Genomic DNA, 26,517 nt, shown 5'->3' on the forward strand with positions numbered 1-26,517 from the left:
CCCTGGAAGCATTAGGATGCGTAACTGAAGGAGTAGTAACAATTTTTCAGTCATCTTTTTTCATCAAAAACAAAATAGACGTTTGGGGTCACGTGGATCTCTTACCACTCAACACTGCATTTATTGCAGGCACAGGCAATTATAAACATCCAAAGTTACAGTTTGAAAGTTACAGTTGAAAGTTTCAAAGTTACAGTTGAAAGCGATTTGTAAAGTGAGTACGTAGTGCTATAAGAAAATTTTTCACGTTTTTTCAACCATTTGAAATTAACCCACGACCATCAGGTGAGTTTTGACTTCTAGTGATCCTAGTGCTGCTCTTTACTATGGTTTCTGAGGCTAAATTTTTTACCTGGGCTGATAGCTTCCTGTTTTCCTCTGTGGAGTAGCTGGTGGTCTTGAACCACTAATGTGGTTAGCAGCCCGACAAGTAACCTACAAATAACCAACCTGGACTTCCCTTTTTTTAAACAACGTAAAGGCGCTCTGTGTGGGCTGTACAGAGAGTGGGCTTGATTTGTCCTGTGGGCCACAGTCTGCTGCCAGTGAATCCTGATGATTCCATGAAATCTAGTTTTTTCAGTGGCTAGAAACTTTTGGAAGAATATTGCTAGTTCCTTCTTCAGAGGAAACTGGGCAGATTCAGCCAGTCTTTCAACTAATAGCATGGTGTTCAACCTTTCAAGAGCACACCTCTTTGAGTCAAACCCAAACCAAGCTCAGTGTAGAACTGCCCCTGTGGGTTTTAAGAGGCTAGAACTATTTGTGGGATCAGAGCCGTATCTTTCCCTCTGACTGGGTGGTAGGTTCAACCTGCTTATCTTGTGCTAGCAGCCCGACATCTATCCAGTATACTACCAGCTCTCCAAATATAAAAGTGCAAAACTTACACTTTTAAAATGGCACCAGTTTTATAAATTCATATATATATATATATATATATATATATATATCTCCAGTAATTTCTGTCGCCCAGACTCATGGGCGTGTTGAGCAAAAAAGCCAAGTTGATTCCAACTTGTGACCCTATAGGACAGGGTAGAACTGCCCCATGGTGTTTCCAAGACTTTGCTGAATACAAAGTTTAATCTTTGGGAGCACCTGGCTCTGCGCTGTTGACCTTACGGTTAGCAGCCCAATGGTGTATTACTCAAATTTCCCTTCCAGTTAAGATTGTGGGCAGTATTGCTTTTGCAAAAGCTTTTATCAACTAACATATCTGAACTTTAATATAGTTCTTAATGTTTGTATACTATGTCACGGTATGGGTACATTGCAACCATTACCTTTTAATTTTTATTCCTGTCGTCATCGTAATAGAGTAAATCTTTGTTCACATTCTTGTAAGTAGGACCCATTCCTAGTACTAGAACATCACTGTCGAGTAAGTGGAGTCCTAGTAGTATAGTTTGCTTAAGACATTTTTATGATTTTTTCTTTTAGTTATAAATTGGGCCTTTATTTTATTTTTATGGTGGGTTCTTTTCTCTTTTTGGAGGATTTTTCTCTGTAATTTACATACTTTCTAAAGTGACTACAATATTTGGTCAAAGAGGTTTTTTTCTTTTTAAATCATTATCTGGGGCTCTTACAGTGCTTATCACAATTCATACATGCATTGTGTTAGGCACGTTTGTACATATGTTGCCATTATTTTCAAATATTTTCTACTTGAGCCCCCTTGGTATCAGCTCATTTTCCCCTCCCTCAAGAACCCTTGATAATTTAAAATTTATTTTTCATGTGTTATACCTACTGCTGTCTCCTTTCACCCACTTTTCTGTTGTCCATCTCCCTGTGAGGGGGTTAAATGTAGATCATTGTGATTGGTTCCCCTTTTCTCCCCCCACCTTCCCCTTTCCCTCCTGGTATCACTACTCTCATTATTGGTTCTGAGGGGTTTACCTGTCCTGAATTCCGTTTTCAGCTTTTACCTGTACTAGTGTACATGTTCTGGTCTAACTGGATTTGTAAGGCAGAATTGGGGTCATGATAGGGGGGGTATTTCATCAGTGCTATACTGCACCATAACTGGCTTGTCTCTTTCTTGTGACCCTTCTGTAAGGGGATGTCCAATTGTCTACAGATGGGCTTTGGGTCTCCACTCATACTCCCCTACATTCACATTGATGTAATTTTGTTTTAGGTCTTTAATGCCTGATACCTGATCCCATCAACATCTCACAATCATACAGGCTGATGCACTTCCATGTGGGCTTGGTTGTTTCTCAGCTAGATGGCTACTTGTTTATCTTCAAGCCTTTAAGACCCCAGATACTGTATTTTTTGATAGCTGGACACCATCAGCTTTCTTCACATTTGCTATTTACCTATTTTGTCTTCAGTAATTGTGTAGGGAAGGTGAAAATCACAGAATGCCTGGTTATTAGAATAGTGTTCTGGTATTGAGGGACTACTTGAGTAGAGGCCTAATGTCTGCTACCTTAATACTTGACATGTAAGTACATGTACATAGATCTATTTCCCTATCGTTACTTATATGTACATGCCTGTATTCAGACCTCTATAAATATCCGTTGTCTCTTGTTCTAGTATGATGTTCCACCTTCATTCAGTTTCAGTAATTCCTCTGGGCTACATTGCCCTTGATTAAGCCCTACCAGGCATCTTACACTCTCCTTGCCACCGATTTTGTATCACTTATTCCCTTGTCCCTGGGTTTAACACCTTTCCCCCACCTCTCATGTCCCCCTGGAATCATTGGTCCTGTTTCTTCCTCTGGATTGTTTATCCCACCTACCTTATCTAGGTAGACATGCAGACTATAATAAGCACAAAAGAAAAAAGAGCCTATAAATAGTTCTAGGTCTGTTTGAGTTTTCCAGTTGCGTCTAAAGGGGTGCCATGCCCTGGCCCCTGTCTATTTTTGGTATTCCCCATATTTTTAAGATTCTTGATGGCCAAAATATTTTATCTAAGGAAAATGTGAGGAAAACTGGTTTAGTGTTATTAACTGACCCTGGTGTTAGAGGCTTGCATGTTGCTGAACAGGTTTCATCAGAGCTTCCAGTTTAAGATGGACTAGGGAAACCCTGTGAATTAGTGGTTCAATGTGCAACTTGTTTGGGGATGGTGCAAGAGCTCAGGACTCCTTTAACACTGGGTCAGTGGCACTGCGTATGACAAAAAGTAGTCTTTGCTGTGTCATTAAGAGGTCACAGACACACTAGGATTTGGCTAATGGTACCACTCAGGAAGGTGTTCTAAATATGGAGAAACATCAAGGGTAAGATTACGTTTGAACCCCAAAATATCTGACTTGTTCTGCTCCATGTAAAATGATGTCAAGTATTTTCTGAGTCTTATTCTAAAGATTTTCTTTTAAAGATAGGGCACTGTAAATAAAAAGCTACAAAACCTTGAGAGGCAGTTTTACAAACTTCTAATGTGAAAGTAATCATCAAGTCAGTCACATCCACTAGAATATAAACTGGAGGGTGGAAACCTGTTACTAGGGGCAGGCACAGTATTATCAAAACCAAACCTGCCAGAGTCAATTCTGACTCACAGCAAACCCAAAGAGCAGACTATACCTGCTCCTGAGGGTTTGCAAAACTAGATCTTAACAGGACTAGTAGCCATATCTTTCTCCTGTGGAGAGGGCCAACAACTTTGCACAGTCCAACCCACTGTGATACTAGTGTGCCAGGGTAGGTACAAGAATTTTGAAAAATCTCAAAAACATGTCAAATTCATTCAGGATACAAAAATCCCATTAATGGAGGTGTGTGTGTGTGTCGCCAAGACACGACTCTGGTCAGTAGTAATGAGATGTCTTTTTCCTCATGTTAGGCTGAAAGATGGGAGTGCTGCCAACATCAAGTCACTTAGATCTCATGTATATAGGGCAGAATTGATCCAGAGGAGCCAATTGTGGGGTCTTTTTCCATGCAGATTGGTGGGTTTAAACTGTCAGCCTTTTGGGTTATCAACTGAGTGTTTAACAGTTGTCCATTTCTAAGAAATCCTGGAAGGTGCAATCACTTTAGCCCAGTAATTTTAGTGGAATCAGAAGTGGAAGTATGCATTGTAGCACTAGTCTGAGATTATCACCAATGGATGATACAAACTTTTAAAGGTTAAACTACCTATTTCAAAGTCAAAAGCATGCACTTGCCCATCAACTGATGGTAAATACAGTGACTCAGCCATTAGGGGAAATTAGGTCTTAATATACGCTACAATATGGAGTTAGAAGACATTGCTAAGTGAAGTCCAAAGTTTGGTAGCACTTAGTATAAAATGACAAGGAAAGGCAAACGTACAGGCTAAAAGTTTATTAGTGGTTGCCCGGGGCAGGATGAAGTGGGGTTTTTTGGCTTATAGAGAGCACTGTGTTACAGTGATAGGGAAAGTGCTTTAATGGCAAGGTTACATAACCAATTACTGCATGTGCTGGCTCCAAGCTTTACAGCTACAGTGTAAAAACAAAACAAACTGAATTGGCAAAAATTGCATATAAATTTGACCAAAGCCAAAAGGTCTTGTCTGTGCAAGTACAAAACACTTTGTGGGATTTGGTTCCTCTGAGGTACGAGTCATGGTTTCATGGAACATCTAGTTAATCGGCCTGATCTTTTACATTTGTTGCATGGTGCCTGGTGTTTTAAAAGCTTGCACATGGTCATCCAAAGCACAAATGGTCTCTATTCACCTGAAGTAACAGCCAGGAATAGGATATGGAATGTGTGGCTAATTGCCTCCTTTGCCACTGAACCAGAACTGATGGTGTCCAGAACATTCTGATAGACACAACTCCGGGGGGGGGGGGGGCGGGCGAAGGGGACAATGACCGCAGACGACACATAAGTTCAGACTTTCTAGAACCATGGAGGGTTAGGGTAGGTGATCCCCTGAAAATTCTCTTTAAATTTAAAGCCCCAAAATATCCAGAACTCTAGTTAAGAGTTTTGCTCAGTCAAGTTTATGATCATGGAAGAATGGATCAAGCAAGTGGCTGAACCGCTCAAAGCATGTAATCAACATTATAGATGGATATGTGCAAAATTGATTTGTTCTAACAATGTTATTTATGTGTGCTTCATATGTCTGTTCAGTTTTTTAGTGTTGCCCAATTTATCTCAAATGAGACTATGCAACACATTCCTCCCCAATTCAGTTTTACTAACTTTATACAATAAGGAGATTGACAAAATGGATGGCAAATGCCTGCTTGAAAAATACCTTTACAGAGCTCACAGGACAGTTCCTACTTCTTGTCTGCAAGTCTTATTGAACTCATTAAGGGTTGTCTTTTTTAAACATGGGAGGCACATGGGACTGAGTAATAGCTTCCCAGTTGTATTCAACTACCTAATGGAAAGCTCAAATGATAGTCCCAACACCACAGATTTGGGAGACTATAGAAAGGAGACAATTGTTTGGATTCTGTGCTGGGTTCAATTTGTAGACTTTAATTCTTTTGAGGAATAAATCTCAGGGCCTTTCCTACAATTTTTCCAGTTGGGCTCCAGAGGGGTAGTGAAGAACCAACCCCAGAGAAATTTAAAATGTGACAACTGTAGTCCACTTCTGCAAACAGAAGTTGTGAGCATCTTGCTAGTTGCAAAGACTGAAGACAATTTGTGAAATGGTGATGGAGAAACTCCTGACCCGTGGCAATGCTTAGTCCAAATGTTTCTGACCAAAAAAAAAAAATTATACATCAATATTTATAGGCTAACTTTTAAGAGATGGTTGACAATACTGTACATTTTTTACATGTCAAATACATAGTTCATAAAATAAGATCATGCATTATTACTTAAGAATATCATGTACAAGTTTAAACCGCCACCCCCCACCCCCTAGTACTTGTGACAGCACTTCATTTGGAAGCAATCTTATGTACACAAAAGAAATCCAGTTCTTGGCTGTGAAGTACCTATTTAAGGAAATTTAAGAGATTCCTAAGAGGAAAAAAATCCTAGTCCATTGGAGATTGGTAGAAAGCATCAATTTCAAGGTTTCCTTTAAAAAACAAACAAAAACCACCCAGAATACATACTTTTGTACAAAGGGGCAGAAAAACAAAATATAAAAATTCTGGAAGATCCTATTGATCATGCGACCTAATTTAGAATAAAATTATATCACTGGTTAATAGTTGCTCTACACTTAATCCTTTGACATTTATTTATGAACTATTAGCTTTGTTCAGCTGTGTTTATGGTACAAGATTCTATTTTCAAAACAGTGGCATCAATTTGTCTTTAAGTGTAACAGATCTTTAGCAGCAATTACAGTTTTACAAAGTTAACTGGTAGACCAGAATATCTTCACTGTATTTTCTATCTTATACTGACTAGTCATTAGCATTTACAACAGGCTTAAGTCTACATAAAGAACATTCTGTCACTTCCTTACCCAGACCTGAATCAAAAGATTTCTTCCACGTCATTTCTGATTGGCTTGGGGGAAGGGGCAAAACAGGAGTTTGAATGAGGAAAGTCCCCATGTATTTTAGTTGGGGATGGATTTTAAGCAAGAATAAAAGCAATTAAAAGTCAAGAATAGAGGGTGTCACGCTGCTCTAAAATTTAAGTGATGGTATAAATAGTACCTATGGGAAACCTATGAAACGGGTGTCAAAATGGTGGCCATTGGCCACATGCAGCCCCCGAGGTAATTTGTGGCCCCCCGATGCGCTGAAATAAAATGTAACAAAGGAATTGTGTGTAATGTATTGCCTCGATCCTCCCTAAGAGCTATTTTCTTCATAACAATTTTTTTCTATTTTTATTTCATTTATCTCTAACAATAGTTTCCTAAAATCACCAACTCTACAGGGTTGCTGCTTTGTGTTAAATTACTACTGGGTTGTAGGGGAAATGACAATCAAGTAGCTCGGGAGTAATACTGGTGGTGAAACTGAGATTAAAAAGTTGACAAATCTCTGAAAAGAGCAAATTCAATCTGCTTCTAAGTAATTACTGGATAACACAAAAAAGTGAATAATAAAGTCTGGAATTGACTAATTAAAATTGTAATTCTAGGGAAACAACTTTTGGGATAGATACACAATTTCCTTAATATTCCGTAGTAGCCTTTTTACCAATTATCACCACAGGTAGATTTGTGGAATACATTAATGCTGTGAATAAGAAAGCAAATGGGGTTGGGGTGTGCATGGACATATACCTATCAGTAAGATGACTGAAAACCAGACTGGACAAACAGCATGGTAGAAAAATACTGTGAAAAGAAACCAAGCAGAACACATGGGAGCGGGGGCACAGTTAAGGCATTAAAAAAAATTCACATGGCATTGGCTATTAAAATATTTTACACTTTTTTATATATATAAAAGGTTTGAAAGCATCTGAAAAACATGCAAATTGTTTGCAACCTTGCATGGCAAATTCTGACAGTTTGCAAGGGTCATTCAGATGTTTGCCAAGGAAAAGGCAGCCTCTCCTCCTTGCAGGTTCACCGGGCAGGAGGCCACCAGCTTCTATCTCACACTGGGTGGCAACCCAGAGGTCTGTGCAGCAGTGACAAACAAGGTGGTACTGTCTGGGATGGAAGGGACCGAGGAGTTTCCATTGGTAGGGGAACAGCCCAGCTTTAGTTTTTCCAGATACTCTGCATGGACAGGTTTATGACACTGGAGCACTTTGATGGCATCTTCTACTTTGAACCACTCTCTCTTTCTTCCTAGAAAATAGGACATTGTTAACTGTACAATAACGTTCATTTTTTAGAAGTGTCACCTATTAATAGTACCCCACTTGTCACCCACAAAGCATACTTCCTCACCCCTGGCAAGACACAGCTTAGATATTTGATGGTCTGGTTCCTACCTCTAAACCGATAGATAGGGTCAGGTACTTAATTACTTTTCGGTGAGAGATTAACAGTTTAACATTAATCTAAGAGACCAACTGTGCACAATATTGCTAATTATTATAAAATAAAGTGGAGTTAAAAAAGAACACGACCAAAGCCTTAGGCATAACTAGGTAGCACATTTGGCACATTATGTCCTGAAAAGGAATCTGTAACTATGCGTGGGGGTGGATAATGGTCAACAGTTTAAGAAAGATGTACTTATAAGTAACAAGTGCTTGAGGCAGTTTCCTTTAATACCATTATCTCAAAACAACACATGTGAGTAAATGTGTCTTAGAAGCGGGCAGGGGAAAGGACTGACAGCATGCCTGTGCTGTTCTACTGAACTACACGCTTCAATTAAAAGGCTACGTCTTACCATCCAGATTCAGGAGGCATGCTATGCTGGGGAGGCATTCTGAAGATCAATCCAAGTGTGGAGATACAACTTGGCTTTCCTTTCACCAATATAAAGGTAACCAAAGAGAATTCAGGTAGCAAAAGGAAAGGAAACTTACCTATATTAACAGAATCTTCCCAATCTTCTAATATTTCTGTGACTGTAAGAACATACACATAAGTCCTGTGCTTTCGGTCTTGATTCTGCTTGAATATATAAAAAAAAGGCATTTTAATTTACAAGCACTAGCTATGTACACATTTCGTGTGTGAGAGAGAGATACATAGAGATCTGTCTATACGCTCAAAATGAACACATGCTGGCTTTTACGGTGAAAGGACCCACGCAACTCACTGCTGGCAAGTTAACCATGACTCATAAATTTAGCACTGTTACAACTCTTATCACAATCCATACATATACATACATCACTTGTATAAAGCACATCTATACATTCCCTGCCCCAATCATTCTCAAAGCATTTGCTCTCCACTTAAGCCCCTTGCATCAGGTCCTCTTTTTTTTCCCCCTCCCTCCTTAATTGAGTTTTTGTGGTAAAATTAGGTGCCTCTGCTGATATTTGGGTAGGCTTATACTTGAGTATATACGGTACAAATAAATGAAATTTTGTCTTGAAGCATGGTGTAGCATGCTTAACAGTCTTCACGCCGGGTACTCATATGTGGGTGTATCTGCCTGGAGATAGAGGAGTGGTGTCTCGGTTCCTAAGACCAATGGAAACAGGGCTTGCGACCCACAGGTTGAGGACTGGCTAAAACTTTAGGCAAACTTTTTTGCTGCTCATAAGAATCATTTGTCTGCTAAATGAATGTTTTTATTATCCTATAGTCACAAGTTTCATAAAGGAAAAGGTGCACTGGTTAGGGCTTCCTGATCATAGTCTGAATTTCTCAAGCGCTTTAAACTATGATTGCCTCACCAGTGTTACACATCTTTCCTTTCTAATTTGAGAGGCTTACTTAAAAACTTTTGTCAGCGGATTGACACAATGTGCTATTTGATCCATGTGCTCCTCTGGCTAGCACAGGGAACCTGTATCCGAGTTCAGTTTAACCAGAAGATGGCGCTATTATCCAGTGCGTACTGAAATCTGCTTAAGAAAGACTAGGACTCCTAATGAACTCTGGTTGCGGACAATCCTATGGAGGAGTTCCATAAAAAATGAGGATCTCCACACCCAGCAAATTACCACAAAAGGGTTTGAAATAAAATGCATGGGGTTTCATCAGAAGGAACAAGGTAACCCTAACGGTAGTATCTGGTGGGGGTGCAAATGGCAAGAAAGCAGTGAAAACACATTTCTGAAGTCATGTTCATTTCCCCCATCTTTAAATACCCATCACTTCCAATTTCCCCTTTAGTAGTAATGGGTTATATGGAACAGAGTTTTATTAAGTTGGCATGTACTATTCCATGTTTTTCAGGATAAAGTCATTTTATGCCTACTGATTAATGCTGTAGGGAATGGTACAATCTTCCCAGACAATCCACACAAGAGACCCAAGTCCTTTAGGTGACACAAAGGATGCCGTGGAGCTCTGGTGGTGCAGTGGGTCAAGTACTGGAGCTGCTAACCAGAGTCACCAGTTCAAAGATACCCACCTCACCTCTCCAGGAGTCAGTTAAAGTACAATGCTGCCGCTGTATAAAATAGTACTTCTCAACACCTTCCTAATTCTTATGACTGACTTACCTCCTCCGAATAACCAGGCACCTGGATGGTTTGGGCAATTATCAACAGTATTATTTTGTATTATGAACAAGTGGAGGATTACTTTGGTAACTCACCTCAAATACGCCCAGGAGTCTGCCCAATTTTCCTTTTACTCCAGCCTATTTTTTTTGGGGGGGGGGGGGGGGGGTGGAAGAAAAACAACGTTTTACTTTTGCATAATAGAGTTGCATTTTGGCTATTCAGATTTTTGGGGGGAGTCCTGGTGGTACACAGGATAAATATTGGGCTGCTGACCACAAGGTAAGTAGTTCAAACCCACCAGCAGCTCTGAGGTAGAAAGATGTCTGCTTCTGTTAAGATTTACACTCTTGGAAGCCCTATAGAGAGAGGGCTGTTATAAGTTGGAATCAACTCACTGGCAGTGGGTTTGATTTATTTTTTTCCTTGTTAGATTTCTGAATCCAAATAAAATAGGCTCATCCATACCAAACTTCTGTGAATGTTCTTTGGCTAAACCAAGATTCACAACGTGTGGCTTACAAAACATGTCTTAATTTATTCCATGTGTAACTTCCCATGGCCAATTATCTAGTTTGTCATTTGTTTTGTGCCAATGCTAATAGAATTAGACTTTCTGTGCCATTTTGGACAAAAATTCATGATGAAAACGGACCTTTCTGTATGTATGAACAATCTTGTTTCCTCTCCTTTTAAATGTAAAGGGCAGTCTTGGTGTTTCCTCCACTTTCTCCCCTGGCCTAGGAGATTGGGTTCTTTCTATGTATTCTCCTGCCAAGTCTGCCTAACTCCACCGAGGAGGACTGCCCCAGTGTGCTCCCTGGCTCAAATCACACTAGATGGAGGAGGAGCTGTATGCTGTTTCCTCTACTTAGCGTGCTTTTTGCTGTTTACAATTCTTAAGATCCTTTGAAACCATCTCTAATGCACACCAAGGCCCAGAGAGTTTGTGCAATTGCTATTCACTATTGAAGGTACTCAGGGTACAGTCTGCAGTTCGTAAAAGCATGTTTCAGCTATGACTTACCCACTCCAAGCGTGCAAGCAGGCCACATACATGCTTTTGTGTATGGCCCACATTTTAATGAACCTTAAGACAGCAAATCTACCTGAGTGAGGGTCAATCACAGCACACGATTTGTGTCTCTCCAAAAATACTAAATTTACTCCTGGATAAGGCTATTGTATTCAATTCTAGGGCTTTCCATATTCTACTTCAAGCCATTTTTACTAGGTAGTAGTAAAGGAGGGAAACTCAGGAAAATGCTAGTTATAGGTACATGTAAAAACACTGCAGACAAAACCAGAACGTTCGTAACCTGCATCTTTGTTTCTTCTGTGTTACAGAGCAAAATGCTTTGTTTCAATAAGCATCAATAAGGGGATTATCACTAAACTCAGTTTGTGTGAGATCAGCCAACCTCCACTATTTGTGTCTTACCTCTTCGTAAACCTCCCTTACGGCAGCCCCGCCAGGCTCTTCCTCGGGCTCCATTCCACCTCCAGGGACAATCCACTGGTCTGGATACCGACTGCTGCTCACCAGCAATACCTGCAAGACGACCCACTAATAAGGACACTTGGGTACAGCAGCCTGGTTGGAACTGGGAAGCGCTTTAAAAACAATTCACATAAATGCGATCTCATGCTCTGCAAGGTTGTAAATTTATTCTCATCTTTTAGGGACAGACATTATACCAAATTATTAGGGACAGACATTATACCATAACAAAAGCAACTGACAGCCAATGTGAACAATGTCTTTATGAAATAAGACCCCAGTAACAGCATGAAGCTCTCAGATCCAATGTGATGAAAAGCTCCTATTCTTGGACAGTAAGAAAGGATAAGGGCCTAGCCTTGGTTTATTATCCTCAGAAATGCATGCACTGGTAGTTACTTAATTTCATGTCAACTTGAAGATATAAAATCTATAAAAGTGTAGGGGTGGTATTCAATCTGTCAATCAGATCATAGCCTGATGATGCTCCCTTGTGCGCACGACCTTCTCTGGACACCCCTTCCCACCCCTCTTTCGCCTCCCTGCTGGTTGGACAGTGAGACCTGATGCTTCCATTGCCATTGGAGCCACACAACTTTGCACCCACCAACCTACGACAGTCCTGCATTCTGCATCACTGCTTGTCTGTAGTCTGAAGAGGGTTTTATGGAAAATTACCTGACTTATGGACTTGAATTGGGCTGGGCTATTTTCTCGATTCATTAATTCTTGATATAAAGCTCTCATATAAATATGTCACTGAATTTGTTTCTCCAGTCAACTCAGCCTAATACAGCGTGTGCTTGCATCATTTATTTGGAAGTTACAGAATCTCTTGCCTTAACTATGCTTGCTTTCCTCAACTAACACATGGTGGAGAATGCTTAGGTAACAACACATGCTGTCTGTAGACAGTGTTAGTATTACACTTATGACTAGTGGAAACCTAGATCAGTAAGCAGAAGCCACTCGGGCCTCAGTAACTCATTTCTAACTCACTGCCAACAAGTCAATTCTGATTCACAGTGATCCTATAAAATAGGTAAGAACTGCTCTTGCATTTCTGAGACTAAATCTTTACAGGTGGAAAGCCTTTCTCCCTCAGAGTGTCTGGTGGTTTCAAACTTCTGATTTTGTGGTTAGCAGCCCAACTTGTAATCAACTACCCTAGGCTCCTTATATAGGTAATTAAGGAGCAAAAAATGGGTGTGGCCGAACTGTGGCCTACCCCCTGGTTTTTGTACCATCTCTGGACAGAGATTGATTTAGACATTTCTCAATTTTAGGAGATGCAAATTTTGGCGTCCATAAAGTCTTTAGTCACGTTCTCATTCACCTGCTGTCTGTGGCTGCTGTTGTACTACAGTGCAGAGATGAATAGTGTGACAGTGATCCCATGGTCCACAGAACCCCAGGTTTCCACGTGATCCCTTATAGGCAAAGTCTATGGAGCCCTGATCTAGAACAGTATGAGGTATGAGAGATACAAGTTTTTTTTTGAAACAAAAATGATAGGTATCAGAGATGAATACACTAGAGACCAACAAACCTCCTGACACAGAATCACACATCCATCTTACAAATGAACATTTGTGGGAGAAATTGAGCAAAAATGTTAGCAAAAGTACATCTGTGAAAGGAAATGGGACTTAAAAGATAATGTAATTTTTTCCCACGAGCATTTTGAAGTCCCCTCATGTTATCTTCAAGCATACAATTCACAGAGGAAAAAACACCAGAAAAGTTTAGAGCAAAGCTTTGGGCCACGTTTTCTCAAGCAAGTATGCCAGCAGTGGAATCTGTACAGTGCCCTCTCCATGCACTGCCAGAAAGGAGCAACTGGCCTTAGAGGTTCACTGCCAGCATAAGATTCCCCTCCCCCACTGGAGCCAGCCTTCCATATTAGAAAGTTCAAGGCTGACAGCTCAGTAACTCCACCAATTCCCAAATCCACTGAAAACTTTTGAGTTGTTATATATATAAGGGAACCAGTTGCCATCTACTCAGTTCAAACTCATGGGGATCCCGTGCTGTGTCAGGGTAGATGTGTACTCCCAAGAGCTTTCAATCACTGTTTTTTTTACAAGTAGATGCCCAGGGCCTTCCTCTGGACACACCCAAGATTATCTTCCTCTAGGTACATGCAAACTCTCAACCTTTTGGTTAGCAGCTGAGTGTATTAACCATTTGTACCACCCCAAGAACTCCAAGAGAATACCTATGCAGGCAAACAAGCTCATCCAGTTGACAAGGCAACACAAGGTCACATCAGAACAGTAATCTAGTGCTCAAGTGGTCGTAAGTGTGGCTTCCCTCCTTTACCTGGACAAGACTCCGTTATCCACAGAAAGTAGTGTAAGTTAACACAAAATTAAACCCTGAGCTAAAATACTGAAGACTGTCTTTGAGGGTAGTATCAAGTCCACAGCCTCAAATAGCAATTTTGATAAAAAGGGATGAAAGATCTCACACTGCCACTGAGTCAAGGCTCAATGGGCATCTAAGACTTGAAATGTTTACTGGAGTAGAAAGCCAAATATCTCTCCCGAGCAGTTGCTGTTGGTTTCGAACTGCTGACCATTTGGATTGCAGGCCAACTCATAACCATTATACCACCAGAGCTCCTAGATAATCTTAGAGCTAAGGTTTTCTTAAGTAACAGCAAAATGGGCTTCAGTATCAAAATTAGGCACTAAAGAGACAGGTTACGTAAATGTAGTTAATATTAGAAGATAGAGGTTTGAACCTGAATCTGTTTCAAGCAATATAGGAGAAACAACAACCATAGTATGTTCTATTTCTTGATGCACAAATCAATGGTCTACCTTTCACGGCTTTATTTCCTTAGCCTGTAAAAAGCACGCACCGTAGGACAGTTGAGTGTTAATCAAGAGTAGATGCCAATGCCTTAGATCCTGGCCTGAGCACTCAACTCGACCCTAACCACCAGCAGATGGAGCTGCATCACTTCCCAGACATAAGACTATTTTCAAATTATTCCAACTGTCCATGTAGAATTACTGAGATTTAAAGAATTTGAAAGGAAGGTAAGAATGGAGTGCATGAAAAAGACTAACCTAAAATTTCAAGGTAAAGGTGGATTTTAAAAAACAGCTATCCAATTCCTGAATTTTGTGCAAATAATGCAAGCTAGACATTTCAGCACACAGCAAAATCTGCCCCCTGCCCATATGTTAGTGCTATTTTCATAGGCATGCCAAAGTGAATCATTTTCTCCAGTATGGAAGAAATTAAAGGCCAAGCCTGTACTTACAGGCTGGGTTGGTGTATCTCAACCTAGAGGCCATGGTGCCCAGCCAACTGAATCTTCATCTTGCTTGGTGCCATGAGAACTGCAGAGGGGCACAGAGGAGTCACTATCTCTTACTCAAATGACCTGACTGGTTGCCCAAGGACTCCAAGAGGCTGAAGCAGTAGGTGCTTATACCTATCTTGTTCCAGTCTCTCGTGGGGGCCAGCGCAATCTGAACAAGGCAATGGCTCTGGTCCACCATGGCTCTCTGCTTATTAAGTCCCCAGGTGAGGACCAGATACACAGATCTCCATTGCTCTTAGGTCAGGCAAACTGCCCCTGAGCAATGCAGTTTATTTTTCTCTTAGAGGCCACTACCAAACTCAATCTGTGACATCTTAAACATGGCTTATAGCTTTAGCATACAAATAATCAAAATTAATATATGCACAACTACTGAATGAGGGTGAATTCACTTCTATGTGTAGTATATACAAAGACACACTATACTAGAACTTTTTAAAAATCTGTTTGTTATGTGTTATTTATGAGGGCGGGCTATTTGTGAACTAGTATGCTAAGCATGGATGAGACTGCATTCTGGAAAGGACTTGAAAAAAGGGCTAAAAATCTAGAATTTTGTAAGCACCTCCAAGGCCACACTTTAAACAAATGCCTATCAGAATTCACCGTTCCATTTTACTCACATGACAGACTTACCGATGGTCTGTGATAGTTAAAGGTTGTGGAGCCCCGGTTAAGACTGCACATAGGTAAAGTTAAAATAAAAGCATTTAGGATGTAAAAAGCACTCTGTCAACACTATGTGGCAATGCTGGGTAAGTGTTAGGCTGCCTGCTACAAGATCGCTGGTTCAAATCCACCAACTGCTCCACAGGAGAATGACGTGGCCTATCTGTTCCCCAAATATTTACTGCCGTAACTGGAACTGAACTTTATGGCAGTGAGCTTGGCTTTTGCTTTATGCATGAAATGAGATCTATATGGATTGGTCTGAATTCTTAATACCAAATTCTATGATGTTTAAAAGGAACTTCTTTGACTCAGTGATAATGGAGCGAGTAGGTATGGGTGGTCGGCTACTCATCAGAAAGGCTATCTTCATTTATAAACAAAACTCACTGCCACGGAGTCTGTGTCAATGTGAATTTCTGGTACTGTCTATCTGTTCCCAGGAGTAGATCAGAGAGCAGCCTTTCTCCCTTGGAGCAGAGCTGGGTTTTCAAATTGCCGACCTTACAGATTGCAGCCCAATGCTATCTAACCACTGTGCCACCAGTGGTAAATCGGGAGCTTCATTCAAAACCACCCAGTCATAATCTTTGCATTGTGTTTTGTGTATCTGTTGTGCACATAGCTGCTAGGAGTAGGAATCAACTTGACAGCAGCTCCCCAGTTCACTTTTCGAGAGTCAGCCTTCCTGTGCTCAACAACCCTCTGTGGATACACACTGGACCAGGCTGATCTAGAGCAGCTCTGGGACATACCGGTTTGGATGAGGAGAACCATGTCTCTGCAGTCCTGCTTTAAAACGCTCCTTCCTGCGGAAAACCAGAATCCTGACAATCAGCTAGCTACAGACAAGTATGTGAACATAACATTCTAGCTGAATCCATTTTGTCTTTATCATCTTTTGTCTCCAGATGGCTAGGAAATAGCCCAATGTGTCAAACTTTAAAAGCTTAAGCTTTTCCATTTAGGGAGAAGCACTTTAAAGAAATGGAATATTATCCCTTATTTACAAATTTCGCAATATTCAGTAAGTAGACCCAAACCAAACTCACTGCCATCAAGTTGATCCTGACTCATAGTGATCCTATAGGATAGAATATAACTGCCCTGGTGAGGTTCCAAGATTTTAACTCTTTATGGGACTACAAAGCCTCATCTTTCACCTGAGGAGTGGCTGGTGGTTTCAAACTACTGACTAACCACTACTCCACCAGGGCTCCTCAGTTCACATGGAGCAAACGTTGGTCATGAGGGGACTTCAAAAAGTCTGAGAAAATTCCATTATCTTTCAACTCCATTTCCCATGAACATTTTGAAACCCCTTCATGGTTTACAGTTTGCCTTTCTATGCATAAGAAACAAAGATACAACAGAATATCTTTAACAAATTAAATAACGAGTTACAGTATTTTGATGCATGCCACAAAGTAGCAATACCTCCTATGAGGAACCACTGTCGGAACCTCCAATTTCTAATAGAATAAACTTTACATGGAGGAGTTTCCTGGCACAACCAGCTAACACACTCCAGACTGCCTGCACTGGAAACAGTATTACTGAAGCAACAGATGGCTTATGAAAGCTAATTCAATAAACGGCACAGCAGCAGCTGACAATCTATATACCTGATCACTCACAAGTTTTAAATTCCTTTACAACTGCTTTTCTAAAAATCAGTTTTTATATTAGAATCTTTTATAATTGTGGGATATAAAAAGACTATTCCCCAGCTTGTCTCCCCCAAATATATATGTCAGACCTACGACACTGCTTGCAACTACTGGTAAATGACTGTCAAGTTATCTCCCTGAAGACTCAGCCATCCAGTTTATCCCACAGTAGGTGGGGCTCGCTCCCTGCTGTTAGGGACAGTGGATTGCTTCCCCTGAAAACGTAAGACTAAATCAAGTCTCCAGCTCAAGGGCAATCAAGGCTAGGCTACCATCATGAATCAAGGATCCACCCATCTTGTCACACGTGTACCCTTAATCCCTCCCCTTCCTATTGCATGTATACCCCTAGATTGTCCACCTCTCATTTTATTACCTACAGTACAACCTCTTCCTGTGAGGTATGTCTTTACCTGTAAGCAAGGGGCTTTAAGCCTTGGTTAGCAGTAAATCGCTTTCGCCTCTCCTGTTCTCTGGTCTCCCATCTCCACGTGTACCCACAAGTGGAGCTGAGGTGCGCATGCTACCATGAACCGTCTGACTTCTTTATTTACTCTCTCTCCTATTTCTATTATATGTTTATTATACTTTATTATAATCTTTATATATTTTAACTGTACAATTGTGCTTACTGAACCCGTGCCAGTGTGAGGGGCTGGCTTCCCCCACATATAATCACAAAATAATCTGTCACATTTGTGAGAAAAATCACACTTAGAAGGAGACATTTAACCTTTCAGATATGCTAGAACTAAGTCCAAAGGAGAAAGAGTTCTAAAAGGGGGTACACTCACAACACCAGGTTGCCAAAGCAGCCTTGAATCACACTCAAACCACAATGCCAGTGGTGAAAATGAAGACATTTCTTAGCTCATTCAACCTGCTGACCTTCACATTACGACTTTTTCCTCCTAGATTACCCGACCTTACCCCACCCCACTTACTGGACAGACAATCGCCGGCCTAGAACACCAAGCTCCAGGTGCTGTTGACAAGTGACTGTTCACATTGCTGTTCTCCTAGCTACCTGATGCTTTACATTTGGAAGAGAATGGTTTGGTAACTTTAAAGGACAGGAGAGAGTCCTTTAAACCTTATGAAACAAGTAGTGTCTAAATTGAGAACAATATAGTATGGGACTCTACACCCAGTTTCCAAAACTTAAACTCCCTCGCCTCCTTTCCAGACAATTAAAAACTTTTCTTCTCTAGCCCATAATCCCAGATAAAGGAAGCATGAGTTACCTACTATTGCAGCCCTCCTCAACAACCCCCAGGGGGCAGTAGCACTCACTTTGGGGAACACTGTCCACCCTTTCATCCACTAAATCTACTTTAATCTCTTCCTCACTGGCATTGAGGTGATGGACTCACAGCACTCTGTAAGGCAGGGCACTGGTTTCAAATTAGACCCTGCCTAACACATAACCACGATGCCACCAGTCCTCCTACTTCAATCTTTTTAATGGGATGTAAACAGCAAGTAACCTTGAACACATTGTTCAGGTTCTAAGTAATGCCCTTGTGCCTCCTGATACTCGGGATTGTAAATCTCCAACAAGAGATGGCCCCAATTTGTCATTCAAGTCTTGGTTTTCTCCCTCCCTTATAATGATTACTGGTCACCACCTGCCTTTGGGAACAGCCAGCCACTAGAGATTGCCACTTCTGTTCCATGAAAAGAGCAAAAGTATTCTCCCAAGTGACTCCTAAATCCAATAAAGAAATTTGAACCTTAGTTATTTAGAAGTTTTGTTTGTTTTGGGTTATCCTTTCTATATAATAGAATTTATCAGGATACCATAAATAGTTCCAACTACGAGTTGACTGATCTGTACTATAGTTAACCAAGTGTTTCATGGAAAACGTAGCCAAACTTTGGGTAGGAGCATATCCAGGACACCCACTAGGTACAACTATAAACATAGAATTGTACTATTCCATTACACTGCAACAGCAGCACAGTACTTAGGCGAACCAGAACCACCAATTGTGCATTCATTCTCCTCTGCTGCACTGAACACTAGTGAAGTGTGCTGATAATGGGGAGGGTGGATTGTGACCCACCCACTCCCCCACCTGGGCATGTTAATGGTCTGAAATGGAGGCAGACTTCTTTATAGTTAAAGACGATTTTAACAATAATACCAAGACGGAGAGAGAAGAAAAATGTAAGGGAGGAAATGGCTGGTTAAGTTACTTTAAAGAAGTCCTTTCCAAAGATGAAAGTCCCCGGGACATCTGCACGTGCAGATGATGAGATGGGTGCCATTTCCCCGTGTTTAAAAAAATGTATTTAATTTTGATGAAAATGGTCTCAATTAGAGGCAAATATCTTAAAGGACAGACTGGATTTTTCAACATATACTGTCCTCATGAAAAGAGCGTGAATAGTCTGTATACGAAACTGATGCACAACTGTTAAACAGCAAGATTATTTGTGGTGAGTAGCTTCAGAGCAGGGTCCCTGGGAATAATGCCAATGACTATGTTTTCCAATACAGATTACTACTGCTTATTAAAACTCTGGTTTTTGAGACTACTTTTTCTACCTAGTTTTATTGCATTATTTTTTGGAACTTTTGATTCTTTCCCAGAAATGTACATTCTGCACTGTAGTAGAGTTGTAGACCCTCTGTAGAAGATGCAGCCCCTGGCTCAAGAAATGTACAATCAGTCCAACAGATTGAGTAGTGGTCCATTCTGAGGCACAGTTGTCAATACTCAGTAAGTCTAACACTCAAATGGATCCCTATTCTAAACCATGAATTCTTTTTAGTGCCTATTAATAACTTTGGAGTTTTATTATATGAATGGGGCTTCAAAAAGTTTTGAGGAAAATAGTTGGGAAGATAGTGTATTCAAAGGGACCTATGATTCTGAAATAAAGGACCTATTGGGACTCACCAGGTCAAGTTACTTTTGCCAATCAATTTCTTCCTATACAACTTATAATGTATGTCCATAGGGTGGAAAAAGGCATAACTGGGAAACTATATCCGCCCCAGCCCTCAAGAGGATAGACTGCTGTTAGAACCACCTTGCTTTCTCTCTCTCTTTTTTTTTGCTGTATAGTCTGTTCATTGTTTTTTTTTCTTTTTTTACATTTTATTAGGGGCTCATACAACTCTTATCACAATCCATACATATACATACATCAATTGTACAAAGCACATCGGTACATTCTTTGCCCTAATCATTTTCAAAGCATCTGCTCTCCCCACCTTGCTTTCTAAAACAAACTCTTTAAGTCCTAAGTTAGGGCTGACTGTGAACTTCACTACAGGGAGAGCATAGCATGATCGGAGCATTGCAGAGCTTTAAAGAGGTCAAAGAATTTACACTTTTATCCCATTGCATTTTAAGAGACTTGGGCTTAATTTCCTCCAGCCAGGATCTAAGTGTTCTTAAGTCAGTAGAGGAAAAACCTTTCTTACCTCTTAGGTAGGTTCAAGCCAGGTTTCAGATCCTATGTTTGGAAGCTGAGTAATGCAATGACAACAGATTGGAAACAAGTTCTTAGCAAAATACTGAGTTAACTGATGGAGTTGACACCATACTTGCCCTGTAAGTAGAGAAGGCTCATTTATGTCAGCCTCAACTATCCATATTACAAGGGCCTTACTTCATTTTCTCGAATAGCACTACCTCTTGGCCTGGCTAGAGACTAGGGTTCTAGTGTTTGCTAGTAAAGTCATTGCCAACGTTCACATGAGCAACAAAAGCAACAGTAATTTCCTGAGGCATTTCTATAGCTTATCAGAATTTCCTCCCATCCTCAGATTTCCCCCTAAGGACTTCCGCTGTTACAGAAGCTTGAATTCTAAGTCCAAGTTGTGGTAGTACTTCCCATCCCCTACTTTCAGAAAAGCTCTGAACCTTCCCCCAACCCAAGCCAGACCCGCTGACATTGAGTCAATTCTAGGGACCCTAGAGGGCGGTGCAAAATCGCTCCCTTTGGTTTCCAGAGAAGTAAACCTTTATGGAAGCAGATGGCCTCACATCCCCACTAGCGCGGAGTGGGTTTGAACCACTGACCTCTCGTAAATAAATGCCTACCAATCCACCAGGGCTCCTTCTCAGAAACTTCAAATGAAAATCGCACTGCCATAGTGACCCTCCCTTTAGGGTAGAGTAAAACTGTCGCTGTGGATTTCTGAGAATGTAACTCTTTATGAAACAGAATGCCTCGTCTTTTTCCTGAGGAGTGGCGGGTGGTTTTGAATGGCTGACCTCTCAGCAGTTCAACACAACCACTCCGCCACCAGGGCTCCCGACTGCTAAGCCAAGTCTTGCAATTGCTCACTCCTTCAAAGAACAGTGAGCACCCAGTTGATTTGAGAGCTGGGTCTGGTGCCAACAGCTCAGCGTGAGTCGGAACTGGGCCCTGAAACCTGGAAATACCACGAGTACTTGTGTCATTTGGACACAGTACTTGCACTGAGCTTGCCTCTCACCTATAAACTGACAGTAACCAGCACCATCTCACAGCTGTGAGGATTAAATGTAACAAAACACAAAGGCATTCCAACAATGTCCAGCGCTCTGCAAAGAGCATCGCTATACAGTATAGCTGAAGTCAAGACAAGATCCATGGCCGAGAGCCCTCCTATGATCCTTCCCTCAAGGGCCCTTACATCTTTGAGTTTTTGAGGATACTTACTTTGTTGACTTTGTTACTGTGTAAATACTAAGCTGTTTCCCTTTTAGGTTCTGGTTCCCCTAAGTACTGTATATACTCGTGTATAAGCCAAGTTTTTCAGCATTTTTAATCCAGTTTTTTGTAAAATTAGGTGCCTCGGCTGATATTCGGGTTGGCTTATACTCGAGCATATATGGTAGATGGATAGATCAAGTTCTTACAAAACATAAAGGCAATGCCAAAACTTTTAAGGGGACCATTTTAAAGCCCTTGATTTTTGCTAACAAGCAGTCTGTTACACTCAACCCAAACGCCTGTAAAACTAGGAAGCTTCAAAGATCTGGAAACATTCCATTATCTTTTCATTCTCTTTTCCCACAAACTTTCTGAAGTCTCCTTGTATTCAAATTTGTGAAATACACTACTTTGATAGTTAATATGCAAGATGCTTCAGTGTATCAGCAAGTGTTTAATGTTTTTAAGCATGAAAGTCACACTGTGTACTAAGACACTTGACTGGCACAGTAGTACTGCAGTTTACACACAAATTGAACTTAAAGCCAGATCTAGGAATGTTATTTTTTCTTAATCTGAGGTCTTAATCTCAAGGACAACTAAACAACTAGTGCACAGGGACTAGCAATAAGGAAGCCATTAAATCCCTATCTCCAGCTCGGCCTGCTATTTTATCGGACACAGTTGATGGTGGAAAGTGAACCTAGAATGTTAATTTCTCCCCTGTCTAAACAGTGTCTGATTACCCAATAAGGTAAGCACAGGCTCTGCTTGTGTTTACTTATTAATCGGTATGTAACAATTTCACATTTCCCTCCCACCACATCAAAAGTTGTGCTTCTAGGTATGGCTGGATCTCCCTAACTCTCATTTTACAAAATCAGAGCCTCTTTTCAAATTTATAATCCTGACAGATAGGGAGTATATCCCTGTAACAGATTAGTAAAACTGGATAATCTACCTGATGCTAGATGATTATGATCAGTTACCAATCGATCATCGATTGGCACTGCCCTAAGCAAATTTAAAAGTGAGCCATTTTTATACTAAACAACTGGAACTGAAACGAATAAAAATTGCTTTCCTGGCACCCTCCCCCCCCCCCAGGAACTCACTATGAACTCAACAGTGACAGGTAAACGAGAGGCTGGACTGCTCTTGGAACCGGACAGGATACAGGTTGCCCCTTCCCAGGGGCTTAGTCAATCAGCAAAGTAAAGAAACCTTGAAATTACTGTGTGAAAACAACTTTTTTACTCCACCTTTTGCCTTATTCTACATTTTTCACTAGCCATCTTTCTACAGGGGGAAGACTTTAAACAAGGGGGTCGTTTCCTTATTAAGGCTCTTTGTGCCAAGGGCTTTTGAGCTAATGGGTCCCGTTGAAGGTGCAACTGCCAGAACCCGTCTGAGTGGGTTTTTATTTCAAAGCACGCGACTACGATTCCATTTAATCCACAACCGCAATTTGCCGTAACAAGGAAGGGAAAGTAGCCGAGGCCAAGGGCTACCACGCTCACGCCATTTCCACCCCTCTCTCGGTTAGCTATCCGGCTTCACGCCCATTCACGTGTGCGCCGACGGCTCCCCCTGGGCGCAGCCTCCACCGCCCGGGACCCACAGGGACCGGAGGGCGTCTGGGACCCCCGCCCTCCGAGGTGGAGGCGACTGGGCGAGCCCCTTTGTCTGCCCTCGAACCACCCGGAGAAAGGAAAGGAGGCGCGGGGGGAAGGGAAGGGGAGCTAATTCCTCAAAGCTCAGCCGCCCGACCGACCGAGGGTCGCCGCGGGGGCGCACAGCCCGCCCAGCCCGGCGCGCGCCGGCCGCCCTCCCTCACCTCGTCCTCTTGCTCGCTCCGGAAGCACAGGCACGCCGCCCGCTTCTTAAAGCCCTCGCGGTCGTACGTCCGCGTCTGGTTCGGCTTGAACTTCATCATAGAGGCGGGCTCTTGCTGCCGTTGCTGCTCCGGCCGCCGCCGCGGAGGCCCGGCCGCCGCCACCCCGCCGAGGAGTGCGGGCGAGGGCGCGTCGGGGCGCCGGGAGGAGAGGGGCGGCGAGGCCGGTCAGTCCGGGTGGGGGCCGCTCAGAAGGCGGAGCAGGACGCAGGCGAGGGTCACTGGGGCCCGGGTGTCGGGGTGGAAGCGCTGCCTCGACCCGGGCGTCCGCCGCTCTCCATGGAGCCGCCGCTGCTGCGCCGCGCCGCCGCCGCCGCCAGGGAAGGGAGGCTCGCGCCACGCGGAGACAGTTAAGAAGCGCAGCCCGCCGAGCAGCAACGCGGCTCCGACTGAGCGCCGCCCCTCCGCCCGCATTTAAGGGAGGCGCGCGTGCCCGCCCCTCCCCGTGCGCCTGCGCCTGCGCGCCGAGAGGGCGGAGCGAGGGCGGGGCGCCGAGGGTGGGGCTGCGCGCTCCGGCTTTTCCGCTCCGAACTCGGGTTCAGGTGAGGCCGAAGCGCGCAGGGCGTTTTACTGCCGGTGATAAAGGAGCCGAAGGAGCGAAGCCACCTCGCTCCCCGCGACTTTCCCATGGCCTGCCCCTGTCCGGGAGAGGTGCTTTGCTGCAGACATCCTCAGCAAAGTTGCTCCCCGTCAGGAAGTGCCGGGCGTTGCCTTGACGGCGCCCTCTGAGAGTCAGAATTCGCCCCAGAGCCGAGAGACACGAAGGTGACGGCCGGGAGAACTTTTGAAGGGAAGGGGGAGTGCACGTGTCTTTCTCCCACCCCACCCCCCTACTTTTAAAAATTCTTGCAATGAATCCAGCTCTAGGTTCTACCTCTCATTGAAGTCTCCCAAAGCCTGCCACACTCTGCCCCTACCCTTCAGAACCTGGAGAGTCTTCCCTAGGTGTTTTGTGCCAAGTAGCGGGCACAGCTGGGTGTTGAGGCCAGCGCACAGAATAGAATGGAATGTCTTCTATCTGGGAGCTTATGGGCTGAGGACTCAACCTTGATTTTTTGGAGTGTCATATATTGGCCAACAGAGGTGCTGGGAGGCTGGAGTTTTAAGAAAGCTCAAGGCAACCCACTCCAGCAGCTTAGGTCTTTTTGTTACACCCCGCTTTGTCTTTTCTGAAAGGGGGACCTGCTGTGTACCAAGAAGCCTTGGTGCTGTAGTGCACGACAGTTGGACTGCTGACTGCGGTGGTTTAAACTCACCAGCTGCTCCCACCCGTAAAGAAAACAGGTTTGCTGTTGTCCAGATTTAAACCTTGGGATCCTTAGGGGCAATTCTACTATGCCCTGTAGGGTCTCTATGAGTGCTGTGGAGTTAATGGCAGTGGGTTTGGGTTTACTGTGTATCATGGGTTGGCATGTAACTGTCCACCAGCTACCTACCCTGAAGGGACTTAGACACATGAGGGTAAACAGTCAAATAGTAGACATAATGCAAGTTTATGTAACACTACACATGGGATAAGGTCCAAGGTGGTAAAGGAGTCCATCGGAGATGGGACCAGATCTGCACATTGGAAAAGGCTTGGAGAAGCAGCAGCCTGGAGCAAGAGGAGTTGAGAAGATTTGGGGAATGGCGCACTTTCCAGACAGATCAGTTGCCACCAAAGTTAATGTTGAACAAGTGACCATTAGGAGAGACTGCAGGGGGTTACATTCTGTGTGAGAGGTGGCATTAAAATTGTTGTGCAACGTTTCAGCAGAAATGTGTTACTTTAAATAAAAGGGCCCCTATAGTTAGTTATAACAACAAAAGTTTGTTAACATACCTACAAGACTAAAGCACTTTTCCACTTAATTTTTTGAATCCTCTGTGTGAGCTGTTGGAGTTTTGATGGACTGTCGTACAGTGAGTATTAGACTGCGGATCATATATTAGGCTGTGGGCTACTAATCACAAAGTTGGCAATTTGAACCCAGTGGCTGCTCTCCGAGAGACAGATGAGGCTATATTCTTATAAAGATTTACAGCTTTGGAAACCCCTTGGAGTTGTTCTCTGTCCTGTGACTCCATGGCAGCCCCCCCCCCTTTTTTTTGGTGGTGGTTATTTATTTAATGCACTCTGGTCAGCGCTGTCATTGTTACCCAGTTACAATGGGGCTTTGAGTCAAGTACTTTCATCTGCAAGGACTGTGAGCACAGGCTGTTTCTGTTGTCAGTGTTTTTATGGTTATTGATTTCTGTCAACATTCCTGGTGCTTTAGCTACAAGAGTGGGGTAAGTAGTATTTGTGAAGCTACACCAGTTACTTTTTAAAAAATTTAGTAATTAAAGGAAAAAAACTTAAGACTTTCTCATTTATGAATACTATTCTAAATGATAAGGATATATGATAATTCAACACAGAAAGATTTTACAAAACAAATTTGTTGTTAGAATTCATCTCCAAGAAAAAATTATTTATGCAATTTTCAGCAATATTTATCACATCTTATTCTACCATTAAAGTTTATAATAAATCTTCGGTATGGCCTGGTATAGTGGAGACGCATTCGGGGTGGGGGTGGGAGTGGGTGGACTGACAACATTACTTCCCACAAGGAGTGAAACCAACGCTAGTGATGTCACTGGAGGCAAAGCCCACTCAGGGAGGAAGTGAGGAGAATTCTTAGAAATGAAAGAAAAAAAGAATGTGTCTGCAGAGAGGAGGGAACTAAGCCTTGTTTCTTATCAGTGGGAGCAAGAGGCCTGACCATTCTGTACCTGGGGCCCATTGTAAGGCTCAGAGGAGGGCACTGAGTACCTTTTCTGAACTCTGACCTGCTTTGGCC

The 26,517-nt window shown here is 42.5% G+C and overlaps 1 protein-coding gene across 2 annotated transcripts; it reads right to left on the reverse strand.

Annotated features, from left to right (window-relative positions):
* Window positions 1–97: 97 nt before the first annotated feature.
* On the reverse strand, window positions 98–24,062 carry NUDT4 (nudix hydrolase 4). 2 transcript variants are annotated; one of them, XM_075551181.1, is made up of 5 exons: window positions 23,636–24,062; window positions 11,407–11,517; window positions 10,061–10,105; window positions 8,370–8,454; window positions 98–7,677 (listed from the first exon to the last, which is right to left on the reverse strand). In XM_075551181.1, the coding sequence occupies exons 1-5, from the start codon at window positions 23,732–23,734 to the stop codon at window positions 7,475–7,477; spliced, it is 543 nt and encodes a 180-aa protein (XP_075407296.1). In that variant the 5' UTR covers window positions 23,735–24,062; the 3' UTR covers window positions 98–7,474. The 2 variants fall into 2 exon arrangements, with proteins under 2 accessions (XP_075407296.1, XP_075407295.1); XM_075551180.1 differs by having other exon boundaries at window positions 8,370–8,457.
* Window positions 24,063–26,517: the final 2,455 nt, after the last annotated feature.

Source organism: Tenrec ecaudatus, chromosome 6 (assembly GCF_050624435.1).
Source record: "Tenrec ecaudatus isolate mTenEca1 chromosome 6, mTenEca1.hap1, whole genome shotgun sequence".
Taxonomy (NCBI): Eukaryota; Metazoa; Chordata; class Mammalia; order Afrosoricida; family Tenrecidae; genus Tenrec; species Tenrec ecaudatus.

Bases quoted from the DNA above. Each gene is read 5' to 3' on its own strand.
- NUDT4 (XM_075551180.1), bottom strand. From the start codon at position 23,734: ATGATGAAGTTCAAGCCGAACCAGACGCGGACGTACGACCGCGAGGGC. The intron at 8,458-10,060 runs GTGAGTTACCAA...TATATATTCAAG, and splicing joins GACTCCTGGGCGTATTTGAG to CAGAATCAAGACCGAAAGCA. The intron at 7,678-8,369 runs GTAAGTTTCCTT...CCTATTTTCTAG, and splicing joins GGAAGATTCTGTTAATATAG to GAAGAAAGAGAGAGTGGTTC.